Consider the following 24,679-nt stretch of genomic DNA (forward strand, 5'->3'; position numbering starts at 1 on the left):
ATACAGTAGCCAGAAAAAGAAGTGGGAGGATGGTCTGAAATGCTTTCATTCCTTCCGAAATAATCTCTTTTGCTAATGAGAAACTGGCTTTCTAGGGTGAGTTGCCTTTCATGAGAGGCTTTAATAAAGCCAATCCAAGTTTTAAATCATCCAACAAGACATTTCTCTTTTGGCTTAAAGTGTAGGGACTTCTTCTCTACATAACTGCATTTTATGGACTCAGGTTATCGCCAGCCAATTGGACGCTCTTCAGTTGCTTTGAAAGATGTACAGGCGGATAATGCTTTCTCGCTAACAGTAGTCTGGTTTTAAGAGAAGTATCCGTGTTCCTAGGACTTGGGTGTTTCCATAAGGGAAACAAGTCTAATTTCTCTGCCACATTTCCAGTTCAGGATTTAAATTGAGATTTGTTGCTGCGTTCTGCTGAAAGAATTTTTGATACGCATTTGAGCTGGTGAAGTGAAAAAAATTGCAAGCCAGTTTCCTGGAAGATTTATCAGGCTGTTTTGTTGATGTTTTTTGCTTTACTTCTCTCACCCATCACAGAAATAAAATTCCAGGCGAGACAGCAGCAAAGGCCCTTGGATCTGTGTGAGCATGTCAAAAGCATTTTAAGAGGAGCAAAATATTTAGAGGAAGAATTTGGAAAATCAGCCTTAAGGGATTTAACACATTTTTCTTCCCCTAATTCAGTCCCGTGTTTGTCCCCTTAATGGAGAAAGGTCATTAAATGGATGAGATTTGCTAAGCCCTGAAAGGCTTTCAGAAACTAAAGGGTTTTTCGAAAATCTGAATCTAAAGACAATGCTTGTTTAGGAACCAGAATGAATACATTTAGAGTGTAAATTATACTAACTTATTTATGTAGAAAAAGTCAGTTATATGTAAGATGGTATTAACTGCACATTTTTATTTTGGAGAAATTAAATGACAAATTAGCTTGATAATGGAGAGCTGAATGACTTTGAGACTTTTGAAGTTCTGCATAAATTTCTAGGAAAGGCAAAATGATTGATCAGTATTGCATGACTGAGATTTTTAGTACTACCACTTTGCTGGCATATTTTTACCTCCCAGAAACAGGACCTGGGCCAGTGTTGTTACCTTAATTGTGGTGCAAAGGGCTGTTTTCTACTACGAAGTGTTCCAAATTTGTTATATTTTAACCTCATAATTGAAAAGCTGCAGGCTAATTCCAGTTCTTTTACTGAGTTCCTTTCTGGTAGAAAATAAGAGGGGTGTGTGTGTGTGTGTGTGTGTGAGTGTGTGTGTGTGTGTGTGTGTGTGTGTTAGAAAAGGGAAATGTGAATTAATGCCTTATTGAAATTTGAACTCTTCCCCTCCCCCTTTTTTAACTGTCAGGAAAATGAATACAGAGGAGTGTTATAAATTTGGAAGTATTTTTGAAAGGCTTGGATGTTGGACAATGTATCTCTACAACCTCATACTTTATTTCGTATTGGTTACTTAGACTCATATTCAAACTTAGATTTGACCCAAAGATCATAGACTATTATAGAAACATTAACTTATTCATTTTTGTAAACATCTCCATATGGGAGAAATCTATTTTTAGCATTTAATTTTCTACTTTATGTGATAAGTTGAAGAACCTTAGTTATCATTCATTAAGGTGCACATACTCATTTCTTTGTCCAGTCTGTATCTGGACTATATCTGATAATGGAGAGGAACATATAAACTATTAAATATTTTAATATTTTTGAAAATAAGAAGGTTAAATGCTCAGAAAAGAGGATAAGAAAAAAACAAAATTCATTAATATCAATCCTTAGGAATATTCCCCATTTTAAAAAATTTATTTTTATTTTTTTTAAAGATTTTGTTTATTTGACAGAGAGATCACAGGCAGAGGCAGGCAGAGAAGTAGGGGATGCAGGCTCCCCGCTGAGCAGAGAGCCTGATGTGGGGCTCCATGTGGGACTCCATCCCAGGACCCTGAGATCATGACCTGAGCCGAAGGCAGAGGCTTAACCCACTGAGCCACTCAGGTGCCCCAAGAATGTTCCCCATTTTTATGGTGATAAAATTTTCAGCTTGTGTGATGAATGTTATAAAATTAGGAAAATTTAATATTTATGACCTTTATATGTATTTTTGTTCATAGTATTATGGGATATATGTATAGTAAACTTATACAAAAATAAATCTTTTCTAAGGTTAATTAGACAAATAATTAGCTTTTCTAAGAGCTCTGAACACTGATTTGTATTGGTGGGGCTGATACAGATATATACGCATGATGAATGTGGCTGACTTATATTTTCTGTATCATCTCAGCTCTGTCTCTCTTGGGCGTGATTGCAAGGTGGGGACATTCAGAGTGTGTAAGCAAGACCTCTTGGTTAATAAATGGCTTATATATGGCATTGATCGATGGCAGAAAGCCGGAAATCAGGTCTGAGGCTGACTGCATTGTCCTTTCTGGAAAGCAGGCTACCTCTCAGTGCAGTTAGCATCAAGAAGGTTCTTAGACAACAGTTTTGTTTTTCACCCAGTTTCCCCCTTTGTTTCTCAGAGTCAGTCTCCAATTACCTTTATGGATGTGTAAAAGGGCACTCCTTTCTGGAGCTGCAACTCTCCTATTTATTTCAGGAATGACCTTTTAATCACAAACTCTCCTTGCAGAAGGGAGGAAGGATCAAAGAGATCACAAACTTGGTGAAGTGGTGGCTGAACTTCTACTTCTGCTGTTAGAGATGCCTTAGGAGGTCTAGGGTGAAGGCAGCCCTTTTAAATTGATGCACGGAGAGCAGGGTGCACTGGGGCATCTCTGTTACTATCTTGCTGTTATGATGTGAGAGGCAGCCCGGTAGTGTGGATGGTACCGGGGCAGGCAGTGTGTTCATGCACACAGACAGACAGAACCACAGCTTTCAGCATCGTTCTAAATCCTCCTGAGGCAGCTTTTGGAACCAAAGATGGTTTTAATGTGCTCTTCTGCAGGCAGTAAGCCAACAGTGACTCTTGCTGGTTGCAGTAGAGAACTGGGGAGGAACTGAAGAGGATCTCATTAGAAGTAGCAGAGAGGGCACAATGGGTATTTATCTGCCATGTTTACATGTAGACTGTAGTAATGATTATAGCAATAACAATAACAAAGAGTTCAATGCCAGCTCTTTGGCAAATGGTTTCTGCTTAGATTCACTCATCTTCAAAATGCCCTTGCAGGCGGGGTGTTATTTATCTCTCTTTTACAAGGAGAACCAGAGGAGAGGGGGCATTGTAGTGATTACCCAGGGTCACCTGCTAAGTGGATTGGGGTGTGGTCTAGTTTGTTCTAAAGCCCTTTGTCTGTTTGATATATCACAGGGTTTCCCTGCGCTTCACTAAATCATTCTGCCCATCTTCAAGACATTCTGGACGCTGTCGTTCATTTTCATTGGCTGTGGCTTGGAACATGAATTTGTCATCAAAACCAAACTTGATCATTTAAAAAAAAAAAAGACTCCTGTTTCTCCACTTGTAAAATACTGTGATTTATAGATCACGATCATTAAAACCTTGTCCTGTTATTCTTGCTACAGGAAAATAGAGGTTGTGGAATAACCTTATGCTAGTTTTTGTTCTGGAAGGGTAGGACTTGTTCAAAAAATGAGGAAGATCCTGAGTTTCTTAGGCTTTTTTTGTGGATGACTTCGATTTTTGTTTTGGATATGCTAACGTCTTTATCACGCGGAAATTTCACTTAGCAAAGTGCAACAGGAAGTATTATGTGGAATAGTGTGAAGGGGAGATGCTGATTCTGTCCCGCACGTGGGGACTGAATGGTTGAGGCTCAGGACAGGGCGGGCAGGCTCCCTGGGGAAGGTGCCCTAGCTTCCCCTGCTGAAGACAGGGGCAGACTCCCTTAGCCTTCCTGTTCTTCCTCAGCTGTGGATCTTTATGCCTCAGGAACCCTTAGGATTTACAATTTTAAACTCTCCACGATGGGGGTGATTGTATTTAGAGCCCTTCCCAAAGATACAGACGTGCATTCATTTCCCTTCTCTCCTTTTCCCTCCCGCAGATGAACACAATGACGTGCAGAAGAAGACCTTTACCAAATGGATTAATGCGCGATTTTCGAAGGTAACAGACTTTCAGACACTTGATGGTGATTCAAATGCTTCTTTCTGATTGACGGAGTTTGTTTGGAGGTGCAAGGAATTTTCCCATGACATGTGACCTAACAGAAATCTTCTGAGTATGAAGATACATTTGTACTTTTATAAAAATTCTCTTCTGAAATATATTTAAACGGAAATCCTGGTACAAGCAGTTCATGGTGTGAACACTGTCATAGTATAAACAGTTTTTAATTTTTACCTGGCATTTTTTAGTAATATGCCAATAGTTTGCTGCTCTTGATTCTGTGAATCCTGGGTACCTTTAGGAAATTAATATATCACTGGGCAAATTTTGTGTTCGCTTAGCTAGACAGATGATGATTTCACTTTGCCTGGTTTAAATCAAATTGTTGTTCAGGCAGCCTTTCTACCCCATGCAGAAACGTTTAGGGATTTTCCTGTCTGTGGATGTGGCTAATAATGATGATCTACCCTGTGGTTCTTTTTTTGAGAACTTTCTCACCTCTTTCCCCAAGGATCTACTCTTTCTCAGCATTTCTAACTGCTTGGAACATAATCAGTGTTTTGAATGATATTCTTTTTAGGGGCAGGACAAACCTACAAAGGAATGGGCAGGGCTATTTTCAAACTTGTTCTTACATAACTATCCATTGGTTATTGACATTGGGATTTGGTACTTTAAGTTTGAAATGGAAGGGAAATTTGCAGGATTCCACATTAGAAAGGGGAGAAATAAAGGTTTCTTGGAGAAGCATCATCATAGTCTTTTAAATAGTAGGAAAGGTACTTTAATTAAGGGATATCTTTTTTCAAAATTTTCTATTTGAAAAGGTTGCAAAGGTCAAGAAAATAAACCTTGGTATTTCTTTGAGGCAACGTGAGAATGTTTTAGGATTACTTTGCGTAGCAGCATGGTTTAAAAATTGCTTCACATCCCAGTGTTTACAGATGATTATTTGATTGCAATGTTTTCTTAGGTTTCACACGTTTTTGTTGAGGGATGTTTTATCTTGCCTCTGAGAATGTAAGGAATGTGAAAACGAACTTTGACAGAAGGGTCAAGAATATAGACGTGCTTGCATAATTTGTGGTTTTATGTGTAGGATTTATTTCAGAGCAGACATAGGTATTTTGGGGGAAATTTTAATTTGTTTTATTTTAGAGGCAGAGGTAATGTCTGCATGCTTGGATTTGACATTATTCAAAACTTTTGAAATACCCATCTGCGTGTGACCATATTCTGGGCAGCATAGTTATAGCAACTGAGAGCGTCTGGGTAGGAGATGTTATATCCCAGTGGTTTTATGAGGGCTCAAATGTGTAAGATTATCCATCCTGGTTGTTTTTGAGGATGATACGGTCACTTCTAAGTAGAGCAAGTTAAGCAGACCTATTTTTTTAGCAGCTCAGTGTAGTCATTGGGGAAGAATTACCTTAGGACTGATTTTAAAGATCATTTGAAAGCATCATTGTCTTGGTAGACCTTCATTTGGGGAACATTTGAAACTTGGAGAAAGACTTTTACCCCTCTTTATGAGAATAGATCTAGTGCAATCTGACATGGCAAGGTGGAGGGTAGAATAGAGATGACATCTGGGAAAGAATAATTGAAAATGGTTACCTTTATCAGCGTTGCCATGAGTTTGGCTCAGGCGAGAGAGTACCTGGACAGTATGTGACATATGGTTGAGCTGGAGTGTCACCCAGCAGGTGTTCTTCATCTCTAGGTCCGGAGCTGTTACTGATGGTTGAAAGAGTGGCATCAAAGCTGCCACTCCTACCCAGTGTGGCCCAAGGACCCCTTTGCCGAGCTTTAAAAATATCCTTACTGCAGCTAGTGTCCCTTGACTTCTTTTCCATTAGATGCTCCTCAGTGTCCAGTGATCATTTGGGTCATGTACCTGAATTCGCTCAAGAGATAGCTCAGTATCGGGGAAGCTGGATGGCTCAGTCAGTGAAGTGTCTGACTCTTGGTTTCGACTCAGGCTATGATCTCACGGTCGTGAGACTGAACCCCACATGGGGCTCCACGCTCAGTGGGGAGTCCGCTTGGGATTCTCTCCCTCTTCCTCTTCCCATTCCTCACTCTCATTCCTTCTGTCTCTCAAATAAATAAATGAATGTTAAGGGGGAAAAAAAAGTAGCTCAGTATTTATTGCTGATGATTAACATGTTTAAAAAGACCTCATGTAACACAAAGTCCAGTACCAGGATAGTTTACTTGATGAACTTGATATTTAAATTTGTACATTTATAATGCACATATTATTCTGTAGTAGTGAGTGAATGTTTTAAGTCCTATGTAAATTATGTGCCCCAGGAAGCTTTTAATTATTGCCAAGACAGTGAAAAGACCAGGTAATATTATCATTTTTAAAATTTTTAACATTTTAACAGTTCCAGTTATGTAAACTGACACAGGAGCTAAAAGCTTATTTTGTTTGGAGAAGAAGTATCAAAAGTAGAGCTGACCCTGGAAACATTTCCTTTCAGATGACATGGAGTAAGAAATCAAAGTAGAAAGAAAGTTTGGTGGTTCTAGAGCAAACTTATCAAAGAAATTATGAGTATGTGGACATAAAGAGATGGAAACTCCATGGCAGGGACATTGAACTCCATCCACGTTCTTTCTTTCCCCTGGCTGTCCTGAACCCATAAATCACATTGCTTCCACATTGCTGGTTAGGAAAGAGAATAACACATTTCTGTGCTGGGAGATTTCCATAGACTCCCCATACAGCTTAATTCCACTCTGCAAGGAAAAGGTAGTTTTGGGCATGGTGTCACTAGGTAATCCAGAGGCTGGCACAAGAGAAAAAAAGTCCCGGTAAAGAGAATGAATTTGATTTCATTTATTTCTTTGTCCATGCCCTTTGGTATATCATGGTAGAGTTTAAAATAGAATTATTGTTGAGTCTGCTGCTTCCCTGCAGCATGGGTCCCTCTCTAGAGTAGTCAGGCCCTTGTCCTGAAAAATGCAAATAGATAACTGATGGTGTCTTCCATAGGAATTTATTTTGAATTCCATCCCTGGACATTTTCTTTGTGGTCCCCTCCCTGGCCCCTTGTAATCAAACACCAAATCTTTTTTTTTTTTTTTTTTTAAAGATTTTATTTATTTATTTGACAGAGAGAGATCACAAGTAGGCAGAGAGAGAGGAGGAAGCAGGCTCCCTGCTGAGCAGAGAGCCCGATGTGGAACTCAATCCCAGGACCCTGAGATCATGACCTGAGCCGAAGGCAGCGGCTTAACCCACTGAGCCACCCAGGCGCCCTCAAACACCAAATCTTATTGAGTCTCCTACCTATACATATTAAAAATGTCTATTTCTCTCCCTCTTTTGACACCTCCTTTTGCCAAGTCACTATTATCTGAGTTAGGAAAATATGCGAACAACTTTAAGATAGGCAAATAGATTAGTGAGAGTCCTTCCAGTTCAGATGTCTGGGTTATTGGCCTTCCCTTGTCTGTGAGCTACTCCACAACTCTGAGAGTTGTAGAAAACAGATAATAATGCAAATGATTCTTGTCCATAAAAAGTGCAAAGTAGGTGGAAGGCAATTGATTATTATTCCTGGGATAGACCTATTTTTGCATCTATTATAAATTTATTTCCGCTTTCCTTTATTGCGTATAAACGTGGTCTTTTGAATTCTCCTTTGAACTGGTTGTAATACCTTTCTGGTTCTCTTGTCAATTAATGAGTTGAAGTCTTTGACACGTGTTGATACTACATGCGTATGAGAGTCATGATTTTACCGTTGTTTTTAAAAAAATTATCCCTGAACACGTGGATCACTGTAATAATCTACCAGCTGGTTCTGCCATGCCATGCTTTGCCTATCTGTTCCCTTCTTTCTGCAGTCTATAGAGTAGCAAGAGTGCTCTTACAATGTAAGTTGCCATACCCTTTTCTCTTCAGTTGAATCTTTCAGTGGCTGCCCGCTGTTCTTACTTGCCTTTTAAGGCCCTCAAATGTTGCTCTCAACAAACTGTAAGGACCTATTTTACTGTCCCTGCTCCCCTTCCCCCAGGGGACTTAAAAACAAGTCCCAGAAATCAGCTCCAGGTGTGAAGGCCAAGAAAAACAAGGCTGTACCCACCTGGAGTCTAGCCCTGACATAAGTACAGCCATCTTGGCAAAGCAAAAGCCGGCACCTTGCACTGTGAGAGTGGGTTAGCATAAGAATGGCCATCCTGAAGGCCGGGAAGCCATTTTACTGAGCGTCCCTAACCAGCCCACAGGGCGCAGATAACTTGAGATAAGAGAAAGTAGCTAAAACCTAAGAAACAACTTAATCATATACCACCAGGATGGTTAGGTGATGGTGCCATAGGGACCAAATGTTAAAGAAAAACAAATACTTAACTTGCAGAGACCACAATCCTGTAAGACAGGAGTCTCCCTTGGTTTGCAAATGTCCTGGTGATTTAGAACAAAAAGGGCTATCTCTTCAATGGCCCTGTTTCCGGAGACAGTGGCTCAGTTCCTGCAGGCCTAAGGTTGCACCATAAAACTGAGGGAAGCTGAGGCGGAAGGAAATGTAAATCAAGTTGAATTTCTTCTAAACCTAAATCTCGCTTAACCAACCGCCAGGATGGCGCCAGGGTAACACCGGGGTGGCAAAAGGTTAAACAAAGTTAAAACTGTCCAAGTGGGGTGCATAATATGTATGTAGCTATGAAGAAGTGCCTTGAAAATGCTATATAAACCCTTGGCTTTGAGTGCTTGGGGTCCTTGTTGAAATCCGCTGCTCCGGGCGGATACTTGGACCACCGCTAGATGGAAATAAATCTCACTGTGTGACTTGCATTATCGAGAGTGTTCTCTGTCTAATTGAGGGGTGGTCGACTCCGTACCCTAACAAAACTACTTCTGATTGCATTTTGCTCTCTCTCCTTCCCTTCTGATGCTCTGGCTATCATGATGAGCTCCCTCATGGCTTCTACCCTTGCTCCTTCTTCCATCTTTTCCTGGCCAACTCCTTTTCCTATTTGTTGCTGGAGCTGAAATATCATTTCCCCAAGGATTCTTTTTCTGAGCTCCCAGATGAGGACAGATATGCTCTGTACTCCCAAAACACTGATCAGAATTGTACTTTAAACAGTTGTATCTGAAAATATTTGTCTCTCCTCTCCTAATGATTGGTAAGCTCCATGGGTACAAGGATTGTTTCTTTTGTTTGCTGGCACCACTTCTGGCATTTAGGAGGCTCCCAGTGAGCCTTGATAGGCTTAATAGATCAATGAATGACAGTGACAGAAACATATTTAAATGCCTGATACTTTATATCCATAAACCATTGGTAGTTGTTATATTCAAAAGAGGTAGGAGGGAGCGTAGAATTGAGTGCAAAATGGCACAAACAGTGTTAGTCCATGGATATGAATACACTTTGCTGCATTTACTCACAAAAATCAACAAAAAAAAATCCAGCTCTGCGATTTCCCTATTTACCTGTTTTTGGAGTTGCACTGGAAAGATTGTCAAATCACCATTTGGATTTAATACATAAGATGCTCACGCTTGCTGCACAGGATTCTTCAAATAGAATTCTCCTATTAAATGGGGGTAATGAAAAATGAGATTTAAAAGTTAAAATCGGTTCAATTCATTCCTTGATAAGGGGTTTGGTAAAGAGCTTGAGAATATTGAAGAGTATGGATCTAAAACCATTGTTTGATTTTTCACTATATAAAGAAATAGGATAGCTAAGGCAGCATTCACTATAAATATATATCCTTTTTGCTGCAAATCCTTGTTAGTATGTTACAGAGCTATGCTTTGGAGTTTGGGAATCCTGAGAAACCACCCAGGATAGAACAGTGTATGGTTGTTGGATTTTAAAAAGTTATGAAGAGCTCAGAAGAAAATGATTATCTGAAGGAACTGAGAGTTAGGAAATTTAACACTTATTCCTGGAGGTGCTGCTCATTTATTTATGACCTCAGGCAAATTATTAGCCAATTTTTCCAGGTCACTTGGTTTTTATTCCTTTAGCTATAAAACACACTTGGTCGTAATTACTTGCCTTATATTGAGAAGAAATATCGAGGCATTATTATGAAACATTATGGGAGATTTTAATTGCTTAAGAATGCTAAATTTAGACCCTCTCAGATAACCCTAGCTTGTAGTACCCCTGGTCTGTGCTACACATATATTTTAAAACAGAAGTGGAAAAACAAACAAACAAAAAAGCATTGACTCGTTAAACCCACTTTATTCCATTGTCTGATGGTGAAGTTTGAGTGTTTCGCTCCTGCTCAGCTTTAAGGTCCTCTGGTTTGTTCGTGGGCTGGTCTCCCGAGGGAGGCAGTGAGGGCCTCTTTGCTTCAGTGTTGGGAACTTCCTTCTGACTCCCAGCCTGCATTTTCTCTGGCTGACTTTCAGAGCTGCTCGTCTGGCAGAGCTGAGACGTACACATTGCAGAAGCATTTTTATCAGTTTGGTGAGGTGATTCTCAAAAGAGGTTTAACAAAGGTTAGGCAGAGAATGTACCGACTTGAAAATGCTGAACTTTAGTTTGGGCAGATTTCTGCCTTTCCCTTTTTGAAGACAACGATGAGCCACGTTTTCATAGAAGTCAGTAAATTCCAAACTTGAAATTTAAATTGATGGAGCATAAAAGGAAAATCTGTGAAGCATTTTTTAAATTTTTTAAAATAGATTTCACTGTGGAGAGCTATTCAGATGTGTTCCTTTGAGGCAGAGGGACATTGCTTCTAGAGTCCCATTGTTTTCTCCTCTTTTCCTGTTGGAGGTTGATGGTCACAGAAATGAGAGTGGGGAAAGATGTGTAGGGAGCTTTGTAGAAGATGGGGCAAGAAAGGCAGCCTGTAGCTGTTCAGTCTTCTTTCAGTCTTGTGAAGGAGACAGTATAGGCTTCCGGGGGACTGTCAGTCTCATCTCCAGTAGAGATCTGAGCTCTGTGAGTTATACACTGTGTCCACTGTTGATTTATTTTCATGAGCATGACGATGGCAACTCAACTTGTTGTTTAAGGCACCATATCTGTTCAATTAGTTGTTTAAGAAGTTTCAATTTAGGGACACCTGGGTGGTTCAGTGGGTTAAGCCCTGTCTTCAGCTCGGGTCATGATCTCAGGGTCCTGGATGAAGCCCCCCGCATTGGGCTCTCTGCTCAGCAGGGATCCTGCTTCCCCCTCTCTCTCTCTGCCTACTGCTCTGCCTACTTGTGATCTCAGTCTGTCAAATAAATAAATAAAATATTAAAAAAAAAGTTTTAATTTATGTTTACTCACCATTACACAATAAAGTGCACTTCGTATTCTTAAACAGTTCCAAGCTATGTTTTGGCTACATTATGTAAGTTTGGTTTTGTTGTTGTTTGTTTGTTTTCATTCAGTTTGATTTCTTTTGTTTGTTTTGGTTCCAAATAGCATACTTGCAAAATCACTTTTACCTGGTTACTGTGGTTAAAGTAAAAATAAATAAATAAATGAAAGATTTTGACTGAACCCATTATTACTTGTAACTGTTAAGCAAATTTGACAGTATTTGCTGATGCATTATAACCCATGCTCAGTTTTGAGATTGATCCGCTGAGAGGAAATGACTTTTCAGCCTTTGCCTAGAACGGGATGAGCCCAGCCACCCACCTTGTGCTTTTTCACTCAGCCTGAGTGGCCCTCCCTGCCATCCCCACCTTCAGAGATGGGCTCTGGTTGGTGCTGGGGGGAGGGGGTCGTAGACCGAAGCCAGTATGGGCCAGTGAGCGGAGGGAGAGGATTGTTGAAGAGGTGAGGGAAAGTTTTAGGGGAAAGAAGCTCTTTCTGTTAAACAGAGCTGGGAAGGACCTGCTTTTAGCTGTACCTAACCTCGGGAAACCTGTGGCTCTAACTACAGGTAGTCACCTGCCAACTATGAGTGGAGCCAAACTGGATTGGGGAATGTGGAGTGTTGATACTGTTAATTTTGTTCTTGTCATCTGTTGGGGAAATTAAAAAAAAAAAAAAAAAAGAAAAGAAAATCCTGCCAATAAAAAGACCTCTATCTGATACAGAATACAGAGCAAGCACAGTACAAATGGATGCTCCTTGCCTGGGTCTCTTGTGTACCTCCTGAGAGACTCTTGCGTTCCCCTAAGGTCTTTGTTATCTTGGGTTAGAAAGCTGGAGATGGGGGTTTATCTAATTCCTCACCCCAAATCTGGTCTTATTGTGTTTTTAAGGAGATACCCTAAGGGGAAAGAAAGGGCAGGGTGGCTGTCCCTCCTTTATTAAACAAAGAAAGTGTCATTTTATTTACCCTTATCAGTCATCATTATCAGTCCCAGAACTAATGCCTTGCCCTGATCCCATGGTAGCATATTGTTTGAGGAACTGCGCTCTCCAAACATTTCCCCTGCTTTGCCAGTTGTGCATGTATGGAATGAGCGGTCTTGTTACAGACCTTGCCTGGTATGCATTTGGACCGGGTTTACTCAGCTTGCAGACCTCACCTGGTGTTTGTCCATGGAGTATGCAACTGGCCTTGCCTCTGGCTGCCAGCTCTGTGAGCCCCACATGTGGAACCTTAGCATACCAGTGTATCAGCACTATCTCATGACTTAGCTCACTCCAAATCAAGGAAAAACTTCTGTTACATGCTGTCTGACTTTTGATTCTCAGGAAGGTGTTATTTGGTTTAGCTTGCGTTTTACAGTATTTTGTAGTTATTAAAGAAATCGTTGATTTGATTCCTGTGTGAACATGGCACATAAATCATTATTCTGCAGTGAATGTGTTGTTAGTGGGATTACCTGAGCCATGTTTCTCCAGTCCCTCACTCTCTTTCTTTTTCCTCCCACCCTCTTTCCCTTCTTGCAAGAGAGCTTCTAAATGGAATCTTTTTCAGTTCTTAAGAACTTGTGCTGGCTACCCTGAATTCTTAAAAAAAAAAAAAAAAAAAATGCCGGGAGCCATGTGCTCACTGATTCTTTTGACTGTAGCAATCTTGTTGGCTTTCCTTTGCAAGGTGTTTAAAGACCTCCTTAGCTATTTCACTGCACTCATTTTGCTCTCACTCTTTTCAGTCAAAAGCAATGTTGCTCTCCTGCTTTCCCTGTAGAGTGGAATCATAAAGTTGATATTGACCTTCATAAGTCTTCATTTCATTGGTCAAACTATACATTTATAGCTTTATAAATTTTTATAAATATTTTTAATATAGTATATAAATAATATAAACATATATTTATATATAATAAATAAATACATAACAATAATGAATGATGTATTTATATGTAAATATAAATAAATATAAATATTTATATATAGCATATATACATTTGTGTACATTTATAGTGATGGACCTCATTTTATCAGTTTGCTTAATCTCTCTTTTTCTTTAAGGCTTTTATTTATTTATATGAGAGGTAGAGATAGCGAGAGAGAGCGTGAGCAGGGAGGAGAGGGAGAAGCAGACACCCCTGAGCAGGGAGCCCAACACCAGACTCCATCCCAGGATCATGACCTGAGCCGAAGGCAGATGCTTAACTGACTGAGTCACCCAGGCACCCCACAGTTTCTTTAATCTTGACTAGAGATACTAGTCTTTGTTTTAATCTATTATTTATTTTACACAATAATACACATCACAAAAAGAAGAAATCCAAAGAAAATATTGTACTTTTAATGCTTTCAGTTCTACTACCAAGAGAAAAAGCATAACATTTTTGTTATAAAAAACTTAAAAAATGTGTTTATATGTAAACATAATTAACCAGAATGGTATTGTTCGTGGTGCTCACTGGTGCCTTATTGACTTTTAAGAAAATGAAGAACTACAAGAGCCAAAAGGATGCTAAAGTTGCATCCTTGCTGAGATTGGGGATTCATAAGTGAAAGAGTCTGCTTTAAAAATATCAAAAGAAGTATCAAGTTATATTGCTTATTTCTTTTTGAAATTTTAAAATAACTAAGGCCTTGCCAAAAATGATCAAAAACAGAAAACAATAAAAAAAATTAGAGATGCTAAAGCTTACAATATGTTACCAGAGGCTGGGGACATCAGATTCATCTCAAATGAATCTGAGAAGAATGCAAATACATTATAGTATATCTAGTATCTAGTATATGTGTATATATGTATATGCCGTGTATATCCATGTATATGATACTTGTGTACGCACGAATTGCCTTGGCTGCCTCAAATCCTGTTTTGAAAATAGAGCATAAAAAATGGAATAGCTGAACAGTGTCAAAGGGCTCACATTTATTATTTGTTTGTAAGATACCATATCAGATATGTTAGTTGTGAGAGCACTTAAAAACTTATGTTTTCACTCATCCCCTTATTATACCCAGTTGTAACTTGATTATTTATAATGAGATTAAGTAAATCATAGGACAGATTCTGCCTGTGTACTGTATCTGTTACTTGGTACAAATTTGGCAGAAGCACGCTTAGCTCATGAGCCCATCCTAATGTGCTCAGCGTGCTGTGCTGGTACTGGTTTTGTTTAGGTCTGTGTTCTGAGGGTCTTGAGGGCAAGGCCTGCATTTGTCTCTGTGGGTGGTCAGGGTCAGCCTAGCAACTCCAGCGAGAAGGCACTGATCTGTCTTCCACATGGAAAATGCAAGTCCTAATTCTGTCTCTGGCTGGTGGGTTGTTGCTATAAAGAAGTTGTACTTTGCCCTTTAAGAGCTCCAAACTATGCTTTCTAAATTTTATTTTCTTATTCAATCTTCTGCACATTTTTTTTTTTTCTATAACCACTGCTACTATTGCTGAAAAACTTGGCTTCTATGATGGAAATAACTGGGATTTGGGAGTACTGAAGAAGGGGGAGAATAAGAGTGTCAGATTAGAGACAGGGCGGGGACTTGATCACAGAGGATCTTTTACTTGGAGTGTGGATTGTCTTTGCCTATAATTAGAGTTATTCCGGCTTTTATACAGAAGCAAAGGGATCAATTAGCCTCGCCCTGGAGACTTGAACTGCAGTGGGAGTCATGATGACAGGGAGAGGTGGTTACCTTTGGAATGTGTGTTCGAAGGTAGAAAATTGAGGTGGACAGTGAGTGGAAAACAAAGAATCTGAAACTACAGACTTCTTTGTGTTGGTCTGATTGCTGGTGTTCTGTCTTCAGGCATGTTCTCTAGTCTTTGCGTGTGTGTGTGTATGTATGTGTGCGCACATGCGTGTGTGTGTCTTTTCCACAGAGATTATCCAACTCACTATTGACTACTACATTTCATGTGGTTATGCCATGCGCAGAGACTGCTAATCAGTCGCCTGGTGACCTGGTATGCCACGTTGTTTATCTACTTTCAGGAAATTACAAATATCAGGAGATTACACGGAGAAATTCAGATTTCCAGGTTCTTTTGAAAAACCGGTAGTCCTGCCCACAGTGACCGACATGGTGGCGGAAATGAGCACGAGCTGTCACCAGCAGTCTTTGGGCTCATTTCTCCGGGGGTGGCAGAGCTCATCAGCTTGGCTTCGTGTGGTCGTCTATCACACATCCCCATCAGTCTTCGCAGCCGCTGCCCTCCTGGAGACCCTGGCTTCTCCTCATGAATTGTGATAAAAGTTTACTTGTATCTTCTGACACTTTTAAATCCAGAAACTTCCATGTCCCAGCTGCTGGTATTAATGCTGGTCCCTCTTATCACAATGATGGGGTTAAAGCTGGTGTCAGGAGAGTGCACCAAAGGACAGGGGTCGAGGAAAGGCTTGGAGGAGGAGTCACCAGGGCTGGTCACCTACAGCATCTGTCCCCTGGACGCATGTCATGTTGCCTTTTCAATTTTTTAAGGTTAAATATGACCCATGGCTTATCCAAGTTCAAGATTGTTCATTTGTACTGTTTTGTGTTTATTGGAAAACTATGAGAGCCCTCTCTTGTGAATGAGAAGGGTGGCCTGAACTTGGCATTTCTGCGGGGCCAAGCACAAAGGAAGTATTCACCATGTATTTGTCTGATTGAGTTATTAAACTGTATTTTTTCTGTCGGAGAAGGCTCTGCAAATATGTCTTTGCAAAGAATTCAATATCTAAATAGGAGGCTGGCTGTCAGGATGAATCAGTTTTTAATTTTATTCAGTGATGACTTCTGACATTTCCAAACAGTTTCCCAGGGTAGACCCCATGTTGAGAGCCTGTGATAGGAAAGCGCAGATACGCATTAAAGCTGTGTGCTTGGGAAAAAATTGTCTTCATTTTGAGTTCATTTCAATGTGCTGCATGTTTTGTTGCTTTCTTTGGGAAGTCATTAAATAGAACCCCCTCTATTCTGCGCCCCCCCAATTAAGTATTTCCTGGCTTAGATGTCACAGTCCTGCCCCCTTGTAATCTTAGTGGCAGTTTAGCACAGACTTTGAGAACATAGATTTGGAGCCCGATTCTGTAGTATTAGATCCTGTTTCTGTCTTTCCCTTGTCATATCGCCCTGGTCTCAGCTTCCCTATTTCAAAATATTACTATCAAGAAATAACTAATACATGTAACTAATACATATAAATCTCTGTAAACCCCTAAAACATTTCTAAGTGCTTGCTATTACTCTAAGGACATTTCATGCTTCTGCTGCCTGTTTTCATATGGCCCACAAGCTAGGAATGGTTTTGACATTTATAGGGGGTTGCAAAAAATAAAGAAAAGAATATTTCACGACACATGGATGTTATATGAGATTCAAATTTCAGAATCCACAAATGAAGTTTTATTGGAACATAGTCATCATTATGATTGGCTCATTTGTTTCTGTATTATCTGGGCTGCTTTCATATTACAGTAGGATCGAGTGGTTTTGGTGGAGACCACCTGGCCAGCAACACCTAATCTAGGTTCTGTCTGGATCTTTGCAACAGAAATTTTCTGACCTCTGCTTATAGGACAGAAAGCACTGAATCCCCATAGGTACAGGTGTTAATCTCTTGGGTGGTAAGTGGGATTTGCTCTTTGGCATAGTCTGGTTCTTTCCATCTGTATATGGGGCATTCTGAAGTTGTATTTGTCAGAATACGTACTTTTGTAGTGACTGGCCATGTGTGTGGTGGTGTGGGTGTGTGTTTTCTGTGTAAGCTTTGAACCACAGCTTTGGATTTGGACAAGCCCAGGTACTATTCTTTACTCTGTCCAGTGAGGAGATTCACAGGCTGTATTTCCCCCTCTTTCGCCATCCTGCAGGTGTAATCCTTCCAGAGATTCTCAGTGGGAATATATATTGATGACACCATCATTGGCTTGGAGTGGGAAGGTGTTAGAGAAAGGGACGTAGCACAAAACATGTATTTTTTTGATCGCCATCAGTATTCATCTGAAATTGGGAGATAGAATAGAGAAATTGTATTGCTGTTACTGTAGCGTTTTGTTTGTTTTATATTTTTAAAGAAAATTAGAGCACTGGTTATACTGTATGAATGATTGACTTCTAGAAAGACAGAAGGGTGTCTGGGTCATGTTTGTTTGAACAGAATGCTCTGCAGGGAGCTTTTTTCAAGGTTTGTTGCTCCGTAAACCAATGAACTAGACAAGCGAGAGAGGGAAAGAGTGTCTCTTCTAGAAAAGTTAATGCTGCTCCTTAATGCCTCCTACTTTGCCATTGATTAGCAGTGGAGCTTAGGGAAGAGTCTGGTGAGTTTGCTGCTGAGTCACGGCTTGTCTCGTGGTGCAGACCTACAGCACAGTGTGGCATGCTCTAGTCTCATCATGTTCATGGGTTTGGAGTGGGATGTATCTCTACTGGTCATCGTATTCGTCAATTTGGGACTGAGAAGGTCTTTGTCCATGAATTGACACTAACATGGACTCAGGTTCAGAACCTGCTTTTACATTCTTGCCTGGGATGAAGAAATGCTTATTTGTTTTATTTGTTCTTCCAGATACGGTTGAAATTTTATGGCACTTTTATGACCGTATAAACACTGAAATTATACTCCTAATATGAATGATAGTATCACCCATTCAGTGAACGTCCATCTTCTTAGTTTTTAACAGATGAACAAATAGATGTGGAAGGACCAAGTCACTTGCCCAGAATTATATGACTGGTGAAAGGACTTGTTTGTTAGTGAGATCGTGGATGCACATTCATGATTGTCATATGGACTAATATTTATATTTACCTTATTCTATATTATGATGGTTTGTGTTATTTTATTTATTTATTTTTTGAAATGGATAGTGGATTTGAGAAGACATTATTAGCTGTGGTTCTTATCAATTTTTGAGATCTTTTTTTATGTCTAGGTATGCCTTATTTATTTACTTACTTAATTTTTTAAAAGATTTTATTTATTTATTTATTTGACAGAGAGAGAGAGAGAGAGAGAGACAGACAGACAGACAGCCAGAAAGAGAGGGAACACAAGCAGGGGAAGTGGGAGAGGGAGAAGCAAGCTTCCCTCTGAGCAGGGAGCCCGATATGGGGCTTGATCCCAGGACTCTGGGATCATGACCTGAGCTGAAGGTAGATGCTTAACTATCTGAGCCACCCAGACGCCCCTATTTAATTTATTATTTAAAAAATATTTTATTTATTTGAGAGAGAGAGATGAATGAGCGAGTGTGAGTGAGAGAGAGAGAGAGAAAGAAAGAACCAGCAGGGGTAAGTGGCAGAGGAAGGGAAGAAGCAAGACTCTCCTGCTGAGCAGGGAGCCCGGTGCTAGGCTTGATCCCCGGATCATGACCTGAGCTAAATGCAGATGCCTAACACACTGAGCCACCCAGGCACCTCTACACATCCCTCTTTATTTCTCCCATGACCTTTACCTATATCCCTACCTCTTCATGCCCAGAGCAGAGTTATTCATCTCTCCTGGAAAAGGAATCTGTTGATTGGGTGGCTGGTGCTCTGAAGTGTACTTTGGTTGACATAAGAGAGGAGGAAGGCGAGCATAGCAGATGATGAGGGATACTCTTTTGTTTTTACAGGTGACAGGTAGGGAGTCTTTAACGTGCAAGGAGCTCCCCCTTGCTCTGCCTCCTGGAGTATCACTTCTGGACCCTGGGGCCACATCTCGCACATGGAAATCAGTTTGTTATTGTGATTGATGGAGACAATCCACGCGTCCCTGACACTGTCACTGCTCACTAGGATGGCACCTGGGACTAGAAAAACAGTTTTGTTTCAGACACAAAGAAGTCATAATTCATTTCTTTCTTTTTTCCTTTTTTCTTTTCTTTTTCTTTCTTTCTTCTTCTTCTTCTTCTTCTTTCTTCTTTCTTCTTTCTTCTGATTCTATAGTGAAAACTTCACCATACTTCCCCTCATTTGGAGTACGTGAACTATTCAAAAGCCCTGCTAGTCAATAGTTCATTAGTTGACAATATTTTATACTTAACTGAAAATGTAAAAAATCAGGAGAGGAGGATTGGAAAATGCTGAGTTTTAGGAAATCTCAGAAGGGCTCCCTTCCACCTCTTCCATTTCAAGCTCAGAGTAAAATTGTGCTTTATATGACTTTATTTATTTATTTATTTATTTATTTTTAAGATGTATCTATTTATTTGAGGGAGTTTGCACACATGCGTGTAAGACTGTTGGGGGAGGGGGTGGGCAGAGGCAGAGGGAGAGGGAGAGAATTTTCTCCCAACCAGACTTCCCTGAACACAGAGCCTGACGCTAGGCTCCATCTCAGGATCTCACGACCCTGAGATCGTGACCTGCGCCACGAGTCAGACGCTCAACAATCTGAACCACCCAGGTGCCCTTGTTTATGTTTTTTTTTAAAGTGAAAAGTGAAAAAGATGAAATAGTTATCAGTTACAAAATATCTCTATTTTTGACAGAACTCAGACTGTTATCTCTGTGGAGATTTCAGATTAAAGGGGGATAATTTGATACAACATAGTGATGTCACACTTAGTACATTGTGCTCTATAGTTGTCTAGACATTTTCACATAATATTATTTGTTAGATTTTAGCCTGTGATGAAGAGGAAGGTTAAAAGGTTGGTTTAGGTTTACTGGTTTGTTAATGGTCCAACTGGAATTGAAACGGAGGTTTCCTGATGTTCCGTGTAGTAATCTCCCTACTGCATACAGCCGTCAGATCATAGGGGATCTGCCTGTCAATGGGTGGCATTTTCTGGCATCAGACACAGGGTATGTTGGTCGCTGGAAGCTGGTGCTATTTATCAGTTAGGATTGCAAGTTTAGGAATTCTGTAAGCTTTGCCTTTCGAAATACTGGACTGGTGCCTTACTTAGACACAGAGCCCAAAGTGTCACTGTTGTTTAGAAATTATAGTGAGAAGTATAGGTGCAGCACTGGAGAGATGAAATTATGAACAAACGGACGTGTTGCTGTGATGGAAATGCCGCAAGACTCCGTCAGACCGTGAGCGTGAAGTGTGGTGATGGAATGATAGGATCCACACACATGTCATGTCCTCTGCACCCAGGCGCTGTGTGCCCATTTATATTGCTCAGGGCATCTCTCTTTCATTCCTTCTCAGGGATATAGACCATAGTCAAGGCATATGGACGGTAGCCTTGGCTTTATTTACTCCCTTTGTGAGAAATAATGCAATTTATATAAGAAATAATGCAATTTCTATTGTTCAGCTTAAAGCATTTGTTATGGATTTCAGAGTTCCCTGTAATTATGTTTCTTTCCATACAAGGCCAAGCTGAATGATCTGCTGCCCATCCAGACTTTTAATTGGAAAAAATATTTCTTTGCCACATAGGTATGGAATTTCTGCTGCTGAAGAAATTCATAATTAACATTTTCTTTTATAGAGTGGAAAACCACCCATCAATGATATGTTCACAGACCTCCAAGATGGAAGGAAGCTCCTGGATCTTCTGGAAGGCCTCACAGGAACATCACTGGTGAGAGGAGTCTTCTTTGAGAACCAGATGAACGGAGTGTCTCTCATCATTAGTGACTTGAAGACCCTCGGGGGTACTTACAATGTTCAGGCCCAAATAGGAACATTTAAAAAAAAAAGTATTTCAGTGAATTTTTGATAGAACATTATTAGGCTTTATTGAGGGCTCTATTTTTATCAAAGATAAGATTATTTATTATATTTATTGCTCCCAGGGAGCCCAGGAGAGAATTACAAAAGAAGAATGGCTAGGGGAAGAGGGCATACTGTTTTGAATAGTAGAGAACACACTTTTTGTTTTTTAGAAGATGCTAGTTATAGACAACGCACTTAAATGTTATTTAATAAATATCTTAAGGAGTTGTTAAAAGCTATGGCATTTATTTTTATTCAGTTTTTCAGTATTATTTTTGTTTCTTCATCAAACCCAAATCTATTACTTTATGTGCTATACTCACACAGAAAGAACTCCGCTATTGAAGAGGATACATTTTTATGGGTACAAACTTTAACACTAGAGGAAGAATTAGTATAGAAGGTACAGAGAAATGTACTCCTGAAGATGAATTCCTTTCTTGCCAAAGTGTGAGGTGTTATACTTGGCCTTTTGCCTTCCAGGCAGTGGGTGAGATACCTGTTGGAGAGGCTGATCCCTCTCTCAGATAAGATTCCTGGGCCAGTGAGGCAGAAAGAAGCCTCCAGATCACGTTGCCCCACATGGCTATTCCTGCCTTCCCCCTGGGCCCTTGTCACCTGGGAACCTGAGACAGTGCCTCTGAATCCTTCCTGCTCTGTGCCCCCCCGGTGCAGTGTGAAGGTGACATGACTTCTCAGTCTTCCTGAGTCCATCCCAACTTAGATAAAAGAAACTGGCTCCTGGAAGCCTTGGTTCTTAAACTGGCCTGCATGGTAGAATCACCAAGGAAATCTTGTAGAAATTCCAAATGCCTGTTACACCCCAGAATCACTAAGTGATAATCTTTGGGGGTAGGACTAAACAGGTTTGCTATTTTTTGAATGCTAGGATTCAGGCAAGTGAGGGATCTACTATCTTAGGATGTTGGTGAGGTCATTTGCATTCTGTCACGAGGAGCCTCCGTGGTGGCCTGAGAAGCCAGCCAGAGCTCCTGGCAGAGAGGGGCTCTGCAGGCTGAGCTTCTCTGTACACCTGAGTGTCCCTGTTTGTTGGCAATGTGAAGAGTCGGTCTCATTTGATGTCACGTTTTGTTTTCTAGCCGAAGGAACGTGGCTCCACAAGGGTCCATGCTTTAAATAATGTCAACAGAGTGCTGCAGGTTTTACATCAGAACAATGTAAGTTCATGGTGTGACTTTTGGGGTTCGTTGGTGCCATCCAGATTATTTATCGTCAAACCAGCCACCTGCTCTGTGCATTGTCATCAGCTGATTTTTGGAAACATTTTTCTTACATTAAGTATTGAACCTTTTCTGTAAGGGAGGGAAGAGTCATGCTTTTTCAGATTTCTTTATTGATCTATTGTATAAATAATACATTTTTGAGAATTAGGCATATCTGCTTCTCTAAAATGAAATTTCTCTTATCATTCACTTATACTGCTGTCCAAAGGTACTAAAACAAAAGTCTGGGCTTCTGTGGCTAAATTGTCTTAAGAGAGTTTTGTTTGTTTTTATTTTTTTCTTAATAGGTGGATTTAGTGAATATAGGAGGAACTGACATTGTTGATGGAAATCACAAACTGACTTTGGGATTACTTTGGAGTATCATTTTGCACTGGCAGGTGGGGAAATTTTCAATTATTTCTTAATAGAAATGGGACATGTATCATTTGTGTGTTAGTTTCTTAGGGCTGCATCCCAGAGTACCACAGTCTGTGTGGCTTCAACAAGAGAAATTAATTTTCTCACGGTTCTGGAGGCTAGAAATCTGAGCTCGATGTGTCAACAATGTTGGTTTCTTTTGAGGCCTCTCTCCTTGTCTTGTGGGTTACTGCCTTCTTCCTATGTCCTCATGGTATTCCCTCTTTGTGTGTGTCTTTGTCCTGATCGCCTCTTCTAGTAGTAATGGGTTAGGACCCACCCCAGGATCTCATTTTACCTTCATGAGAGATCCTGTTTCCAAATTCACATTTGCCAGTAGTGGGGTTAGGACTCAAAGAATTTGTGGGGGACACAATTTAACTCAGAGTAATTTAGAATGAAAGAGTCTGACAAACAGCTGTATTCTCCTGGCATAGAAAAAAAAATTTATCTTTTTTTGAAAATATTAAATTAAAAAAGTTGACATAATTTCTGTTTTTTTTTTAAATTGCAAAAATAGCTTAAGGAATTCCTGGATACCTTTTATTCAGATTCCCCAAATGCTGACAGTTATTATCTATACTTTTATGTTTTCTGTGTTTCTCCTTGCCTAAATACTTCAGAATGTATTCTGTAAAAACCTTTTTCTTCAAAGTAAGGAATTCTCTTATATAACTAGAATATAATGTTAATATCATAATATACATATACAATATATAATATAGTACTAATACTGTTAAACATATAATTGTATTATATACTAAAATAATATGTAATTATTAAAATCAGGAAGATAGTATAAAAACAATACAATTACATAATTTATACATCTTAGGGAGATTTTTTTAAATTGCCCTGGTAATATCCTTTATAAAAGAAAAAGAAAAAAAATCATGCATTACATTTATCTGTCACATCTCTTTAGTCCTCTTCAATCTGGAATAGTTTTTGAGTCCTTCTTTGTATTTCATGATGTTGAGCTTTTTGAAAAGTACTGGACAGTTACTTTGTAGAATACCCCTCCATGTTGGTTTGGCCGGTATTTTCTCATAATTAGACTCAGGTTATTGATTATTATTATTATTAGACTTGAGACTGGCAACTATTTTAAGTTATAGGCAGCATGGTTTTTTTGAACAGGTAAAGGACGTCATGAAAGATGTCATGTCAGACTTGCAACAGACAAACAGTGAGAAGATCTTACTGAGCTGGGTACGCCAGTCTACTAGGCCATACAGCCAGGTCAATGTCCTCAACTTCACCACCAGCTGGACAGATGGACTTGCCTTTAATGCCGTGCTCCACCGACACAAGTGAGATACGTCCTTACTTAGATGTGGGCCTTACAGATTTGTATCTCTTCTCTGTCTCTCTCCCTTACTATTCCTCCCTAAAGTCCCTTCCCCACTACCACCACTGTCCTCTCTGCACATGCTTAAACATTAAGAAAAGAAACATTATGGCAGAAAATACCCATTGAGTCTTCATTTCCATAGGATTCAAATGCCACAGTGCAGTGTCCTTGGTTTCTTCTACATATTTATAAGTTTTAAAAAATGTAAAATAATTCATATAGTTCAATCCCACCCATTCAGCACTAACCAGTAATATATACAGTGGATTGTGTTTCTGTTCTTATACCAAAAGGAAAACTCTATAAATTTATAAATTCAGGGGCACCTGGGTGGCTCAGTGGGTTAAAGCCTCTGCCTTCGTCTCAGGTCATGATCTCAGGGTCCTGGGATCGAGCCCTGCATCGGGCTCTCTGCTCAGAGGGGAGCCTGCTTCCCCCTCTGTCTCTGCCTGCCTCTCTGCCTACTTGTGATCTATCTCTCTCTGTTAAATAAATAAATAAAATATTTTAAAAAATTATAAATTCAATGCAATCTCAAATAAAGACAATTGATTTTTTTCATAAAACATGTAATTGTAGGAAAGACTAAAGGCCCAAGGAGAGCCAGTACCCTCCTGAGGAAGAACCAGGTTGAAGTGCCTCTGAGACAGAAATAAAATTAGTT

The 24,679-nt window shown here is 39.9% G+C and overlaps 1 protein-coding gene across 5 annotated transcripts in view; it reads left to right on the plus strand.

Annotated features, from left to right (window-relative positions):
- UTRN (utrophin) overlaps positions 1 to 24,679 on the plus strand; it is a 501,914-nt gene that overhangs the window by 99,737 nt on the left and 377,498 nt on the right. For all 5 annotated transcript variants that reach the window (XM_059400879.1, XM_059400881.1, XM_059400882.1 and 2 more), the window contains 5 exons: positions 4,031 to 4,092; positions 20,792 to 20,884; positions 22,119 to 22,196; positions 22,550 to 22,642; positions 23,802 to 23,974. In XM_059400879.1, the coding sequence (XP_059256862.1) occupies positions 4,031 to 4,092; positions 20,792 to 20,884; positions 22,119 to 22,196; positions 22,550 to 22,642; positions 23,802 to 23,974 (499 nt within the window). The remainder of the gene's footprint in view (positions 1 to 4,030; positions 4,093 to 20,791; positions 20,885 to 22,118; positions 22,197 to 22,549; positions 22,643 to 23,801; positions 23,975 to 24,679) is intronic.

The sequence above is a fragment of the Mustela nigripes genome, chromosome 5 (genome assembly GCF_022355385.1).
Source record: "Mustela nigripes isolate SB6536 chromosome 5, MUSNIG.SB6536, whole genome shotgun sequence".
Lineage (NCBI taxonomy): Eukaryota > Metazoa > Chordata > Mammalia > Carnivora > Mustelidae > Mustela > Mustela nigripes.